The sequence below is a fragment of the Oratosquilla oratoria genome, chromosome 10, assembly GCF_046742065.1.
Source record: "Oratosquilla oratoria isolate Oo_2021 chromosome 10, ASM4674206v1, whole genome shotgun sequence".
Classification (NCBI taxonomy): Eukaryota; Metazoa; Arthropoda; class Malacostraca; order Stomatopoda; family Squillidae; genus Oratosquilla; species Oratosquilla oratoria.
In genome coordinates, this window is record NC_134786.1 from 58,855,901 (window position 1) to 58,863,400 (window position 7,500).

General features: G+C 43.7%; 1 protein-coding gene across 1 annotated transcript in view; it reads left to right on the top strand.

Moving 5' to 3' along the window:
* Window positions 1-7,500, top strand: part of LOC143029249 (failed axon connections homolog) — a 22,624-nt gene that overhangs the window by 13,800 nt on the left and 1,324 nt on the right. The window contains exon 6 of the mRNA XM_076191938.1: window positions 7,008-7,124. Within this exon, the coding sequence (XP_076048053.1) occupies window positions 7,008-7,124 (117 nt within the window). The remainder of the gene's footprint in view (window positions 1-7,007; window positions 7,125-7,500) is intronic.

The window sequence follows — 7,500 nt, forward strand, 5'->3', positions numbered from 1 at the left end:
TCAGTAGGCTCCCTGCTTTCTGCAGACTCATCAACCATCTTGACCGATCCAACAAATATCCTAGATCGTTGGAGAGATCACTTCTATCAACTGCTGAATCGGCCATCGACAGCTGCAGATGACTTCCTGAAAAATGTCCAACACAATCCAGTCCAGCTCTGGATGAATGAATCTCCAACATTTTCTGGAATTGGAGAAAACCATGAACTAAATAAAGGCCCGGAAATCACTAGGCTCAGATAATATCCCTTTCGAGCTCCTGCACTATGGAGGGATATCACTTAAGATCGGGTTGCACGATCTCATCCTAAAGATATGGATAATCCAGCAAGTTCCAAAAGATCTCAGAGATGCGGTCATCATCATCCTCTTTAAAAAAGGAGATCGAAAGCTCTGCGGCAATTATCGAGGGATTTCACTGCTCTCCATTGCAGGGAAGATATTTGCAAGGATCCTGCTATGCCGTCTCCAGGAAATGGGAGAGCGGATTCTTCCAGAATCACAATGCGGTTTTCGTGCATCCCGTGGAACCACTGACATAATCTTTTGCGCAAGACAGCTGCAGGAGAAAGTCGGGAACAACAAAAACCCCTCTTCATAGTTTTCTATGACTTGGAGAAAGCCTTTAACCGCGTACCAAGAGCTGCCATGTGGCGGGTTCTCAAACGTTTCGGTTGTCCGGACAACTACATCTCTTTGGTCCGAGCTCTACATGAAAACACCTCTGGACGTGTGCTCTATCAAGGAAAATTGTCCGAAGAATTTGAGATCACGTGTGGGCTGAAACAAGATTCCATCTAACAACCCAGGCGTTGACATTGGGTATCGAATTGATAGTGGGCTGCTCAACCTGGCCAAATTCCGCTCCAAACAACTAACAACCATCAAAATCGTCACGGAACTGCAGTATGTAGATGACATTGCTACCTTCTGCCACTCAGCTGATGATCTACATCAGTCAGTCAACAACTTCACTGCAGCTTATCAACGTTTCGGGATGAGCGTGAACATACAGAAGACCAAAGTACTTACACAACCGGCTCCAAGAACAGCCCTGTCAGAATTTGACATCACAATTTCTGGTACATCGATGGAGAAAATCTCCCAATTCTCGTATCTTGGCAGCTTACTTACCTCCAAGTGCAACTCGGAAAAGGACGTAGAACATCGAGTTGCAACTGCCCATATCGCTTTTGGGAAGCTGTGTCGACGGGTTTTCGACAACAAAGATCTTACCCGAAGAACGAAACTAAGGGTTTATGAAGCCGTCGTTGTCTCCACTCTGCTATACGGCTGCGAAACATGGACACTTTATCGCAGAGATCTGAAGAAAATTGAATGCTTCCATCAACAGAAGCTCCGATCCATGTTGTGCATTAAGTGGTAGGATCACATCACCAACAATGAAGTTCTTTCCCGTGCAAACAGCCAAAGCATGGAGTCTACCATCATGAGGCATCGACTTCACTGGTCCGGCCACGTCGCTAGGATGCCAGAAACAAGACTGCCCCGGCAAATCCTCTTTAGCGAGTTGGCCACAGGAGGACGCCCCCGTGGCCGTCCCGTCCTAAGGTACAAAGACCAGCTGAAGGCCACCCTGAGGTCTACCACAATTGAGCCAGAGACCTGGGAAGAGGTTTCCAGTGACCGCTCAATCTGGCGCAACACAATTCGGGCTGGAACGGAGAGGTTCGAGACCATGCGAAAGGAGAAAGACGAGGAAAAACGTCAACATAGAAGACTTCGTCTCGCTGTCCCTCGTCCTCCCCCGTCCATCCAGTGCCCGTCATGCCCCAGAAAGATCTACACCAGAATTGGACTACACAGCCATCTCAGACACCATAGATAGGACGAAGCGTCATGCCGTAGAATGCTCTACACCAGAATTGGACTATACAGCCATCTCAGACACCATAAATAGGAGGAAGCGTGGTAACATCAGACTACGATGCACCGCCGACGACGACACACACACACACACACACACACACACACACACACACACACACACACACACACACACACACACACACACACATATATATATATATATATATATATATATATATATATACACATGCATACATATATACATATATATGTATATATGTATGTATACATTTACATACACACATTATATATATATATATATATATATATATATATATATATATATATTATATATATATATCACATAATTTCCGATAGTTGTCCCCGTACTCGAACCCAGGACTTGTCCGGGGACAACTGTCAAAATTATGTGATTGACATCGTCTTCATTGGCGATTCCATTCAGATATACATATATATATATCTATATATATATATATATATATATATGTATATATATATATATATGTATGTATATATAGGGATATAGACCTATATATATATATATATATATATACATGTTATATATATATGTGTATATATATATATATATATATATGTGTGTGTGTGTGTGTGTGTGTGTGTGTGTGTATATATGTATACTGTATACACACACACACACACACACACACATATATATATATATATATATATATATATATACATATATATGTATATATATATACATATATATACATATATATATATATATATACATACATATGTTTGTGTCATTTTGACAATTGGAAATAAACTCATCTGCTGGGATTCGAACCCCCGCCAGAGCGGCTTGCTTCATACAAGGGGAGGGTCGCGGTGGCACAGGCGGTACGATGCTCGCCTTGTATGAAGCAAGCCGCTCTGGCGGGGGTTCGAATCCCATCAGATGAGTTTATTTTCACACACACACACACACACACACACACACACACACACACACACACACAAACACACACACACACACACATATATATATATATATATACATATACATACCGTGAATCGAATGCGACTTTCAAATCTCCCGCCTGCTACGATCGAAGTTTTGAAGCCATCTCATCAACCAACGTTGTTCATACGTGTGACAACGTACGCCATACATTCGGCTTCGAAGCATGACCATGAATCGCTAAGCCACGCGCCCCTCAACTATATAAAGGTGACCGGCCCCGAGCCGACTCTCTTATCTACTATCCCCCCTATGGACTTCACCTTCCTGGTCTCACCCCTTCAACGCTGTTGATCGTTACACCACGTGTGGTTTGGCAAGTAGTGTGAACCATTGTCTTGGAGTTAAGTTTTATTATTTGTTGTGTGTATTTATCTAGAAATGCATATTTATGTTAAATTTCTCAGAATACTATGAATGTATGTTCGTAAATGTAAAAACAGTAAATCTTTATTTTTCTTATGTCATAAATACAGATTATTTAAGTTTCGTGCAGACTTCCATATTAACGAACCTTCCTTATAACCTTGCTTACATCCCAGTCTTATATGAGCTGTTAATCGGAACGTACCATAATCAACCTGTAATCTCTATACGTTCCACTTTGTTGTTCCGGGCTTGCTCCCGAACTTGAATTCGATTTACCCCTAGACTCCAAATTAGTTACATTCCATCAACTTAGGCCAACCCTAGCAAGCCCATGACAATATATATGTGGGAGGGGAAGAATGTCTGTAAGAAAATGAAAAGATAGTAGCGTATAAAAGAGGGCTATTGGCACCGGGCGAATTAGCGAGCGATTTGGAGCAGTTGGTGTTCGTGGCTCGGGAGAAATGGACTGGGAGCTTGGACGGGGCGCCGACGCCGGGAGTAGGATTAGGATCACCAACGAAAGTTTAGAAAATGGTAGGAGGCGTAGTAGTAGAGAAAGGTGGAAAAATGGAAAAATCTTTAGTGGGAGGTAAACTGAAATGAGAAGATGTAGTAGAAGAGTAAGTTAGAAAGGAAGCGAATTTTAGTCGAAGAAAAAGTAAGTGTAGATGTTTGTGCGAGTGGCGTGGCTATGTTCGTGAGAGGTGTGTGTGTGTGTATCTTACGGGAAGTGAGTAGAGTTCACTTCCCGTGTGTAGAGCGCGTTCCTGTTAAGCCACAGGTGGGGCCTGAATAGCCTGCTTTTCCCCAGGTTGGGTTTGAGGTCCTATAGAGTTGATCCAGTGGCGGTGCGAGGGGGGGCAGGCGGGCGGTGTAAACCCGTCTGCCGACGTCAACGAAAAGGTCGGCCGGCAGCAGCAAAGGAGGAATAGTTTGAAGTCAAGTTGGTCAATATATATATGGCATAAAAAGGAACGTGGCAATGTGTCAGGTTGGTCCCCCACTCGACCCAATCTGTTGGTGTGACGAGCTATCGCAGCGGGTGGACCAATTAATTATCCGGCTGTTGGTATGCGCGTGGCTTAAATGTCCGTCTGGATCAGGGGCTCTGTGTTTATTGTTCATGACGGCAAAATAATAATAATAATAGTAATAATAATAATAATAATAATAATAATAATAATAATAATAATAATAATAATAATAATAATAATAATAATAATAATAATAATAATAATAATAATAATAATAATAATAATAATAATAATAATAATAATAATAATAATAATAATAGTAACAATAATAATGATGATACTACTACTGTACTACTACTACTACTACTACCACCACCACCACTACTACTACTACTGATACATACTCGTACATATACCAAAAGCTTTTCCCCACTTACAAGGGAGGTAGCCAAAAACCAAAGGCATGAAATTCACTCCCAGCCATTCCATCACCAAATACTCCGCTCCCATTCACCCCCTCCCTCCCTCTTCTCTTAGCTCCTCCTGGATGATGGGTCATCCCTGCACCTCGCCCATTGTCCTGGGTCAGCAACAGTGTCGCAAGACACAGCACATCCACAGCAAGGCCGCTTCATTAAAACGGCGACCCCCCTTTCTCCGTCCCCTCATACAGAAAAAGAAAAGACGGGGAGAAATCCCTTTGGGCTGCGTCAAATTATTTTTTCACACATACTCCCTCACCCCCATCCCCCACCCACCCCCTTTCATGTATAACAGCATCATCCATATACAACCATTCTCCATTCACCCCTATCTTCTGTCTTCTCCCGTAATTCCTCAACAGACATTCCCCTCTTTCCCTGTGCCCCTTTAACCCCATCCATCCATCTCATCCTTGGTCACCCCTCGTGTTCACTCCTACCTCTGCCTTTCACACCTCTTTTACTAATCTTTCTTCACTCATTCTTACCATGTGTCCAAACCAACCCAATACTCTTTCATCAACCCTACCTCCCAACACCCTTTCCACCCCCGTTCTCCTCCTCACCTTCTCGTTTCTACTACTACTAGTAGTATTACTACTACTTCTACTACAACTAATACATACATACATACATATACCAAATGCTTTTCACCCCTTATAAGGGAGATAGCAAAAAAAAAAAAAAAAAAAGGCATAAAAACCACTCCCACCCATTCCATCCCCACATACTCCACTCCCCTCCACCCTCTTCCCTCCCTCTTATCTTGGAACCTCCTGGATGACGGGTCATCCCTGCATCTCGCCCACTGCCCAGGGTCAGAAGCAGTGACACAAGACAGCACATCCACAGCAAGGTCGCTTCATCAAATCAGCGACCCCCCCCTCTCTCCGTCCCCTCATGCAGAAAAGGAGAAGACGGGGAGAAATCCCTTCGGGCTGCGTCAAATTATTTCTCATACATACTCCCTCACCTCCCCATTCCCCACCCATTCCACCTCATGCATCACATCATCATCCATACATAATCATTCTCCATTCACCCCGTCTTCTGTCCTCTCCCGTCCTTCCTCAACAGACATTCTCCTCTTTCCCAAACCCCCTTTTACCCCATCCATCTATCTCATCCTAGGTTGACCCTCATGTTCGCTTCCACATCTGCCTTCCACACTTCTTTTACTAGTCTTTCTTCACTCATTCTTTCCATGTGTCCAAACCATCCCAATACTCTTTCATCAACAATATCTCCCAACTCCCTTTCCACCCCCGTTCTCCTCCTCACCTCTTCATTTCTCACTCTATCCAGCCTAGTAACCCCTATCATAGTTCTCAGACACCTCATCTCAAACCCATTCAAACTCCTTCTCTCTTCCACTCTTGTGTTCCATGTTTCTACTTCTACCTCATACAGTGCGGTCGGGACAACCACTCCTTCATACAATCTTCTCTTAGCATCCATTCCCAAATATCTATTTCTCATTACACTTTTTAATCCACCAATGGATTTACTCGCTTCTCTCAAACTACATTCTACCTCCGCCTCCACTTCTCCCTTTTCTGCCACATACTCACCCAAGTATCTAGAAATATCCACTTCTTCCAGTCTCTCCCATTTAATATTCACTGCCACTTTACATTTACCCACATTTATCTTCAACTTCCTTCTTTCACACACCTTCCCAAACTCTGTCACTAACTTCCTCAATCCCTCCTCTGATCCTGCTACAAACGCAGTGTCGTCCGCAAACAACAGCTGGCTTATCTCCCACTTTTCTACATTTTCTTTAACCATCTCCAATCCCTGACACACTACCCTTGCATTTACCTATCGCACCACCCCATCCATGTATAAATTGAACAGCCAGGGTGACATAACATATCCCTAACGGAGTCCCACCTTTACCTCAAACCACTCACTCTCCCCATTTCTAATCCTGACACACATTCTACTATTCTCGTAAAAACTCTTGACAGCTCCTGAAAGCTTTCCTCCTATCACATATATCTGCAATACCTCCCACAGCACCTTCCTGTCTATCCTGTCATAAGCCTTTTCCAAATCCATAAAAGCCCCCCAAAAAACCCTTACCTTTTCCTATAGCTTTCTCACATATCTGTCTTACCACAAAGATCTGATCTACGCAACCTCTACCTGTCCTAAACCCACACTATTCCTCACCAATTACTCTGTTCCTCTCCTAATCCTCTCAATCAAGACCCTCCCATAAGCCTTCCCAACTACACTTAACAAGCTAATCCCTCTGAAACTTCAACTACTACTAATGATGATGATCATAATGAAAATGATAATCAATAATAATACTGATAATAATACCACCAGGCCACTCTCCGTTCCTGATGGGTGAGGAACCAACAGAAGTCGACTGCGCCGTCTTCGGCTGCCTGGCCCAGTTCGAGTGGTGTGACGTCGACACACCCATGCACGCCATGATGCAAGGTGGGTGACCAGGGACTCCAAGAGAAATTTTGCAAGGCGATACAAGACCCCTTTGGCGCCCCGAGACAGCCAAAGATTTGTCTCAAAATTGAGAATCTGATACAATAATTTTAATGATAAATACTAATAAAAAAGAAGTAAGTGTGGTGTAAAAAGTCTAATGGTATTTGTGAATGCATGTCGGGCTGGGTGTAGTAGAAAGTGCTTGTCCTTGGGGTGGGGGGGGGGGGATGTTCCATGGTTGCTGTGGGGCCCTTCCTAGCCCTTGGGCCCCGGAACAAAGTACCGGCGGGAACCCTCCACCCTCCGCTCTCATAGGGCCTGTGGTTGACCCTCAAACCCTGCTGCCTGAATGAGTTCTTGTGCAGCGCTCACA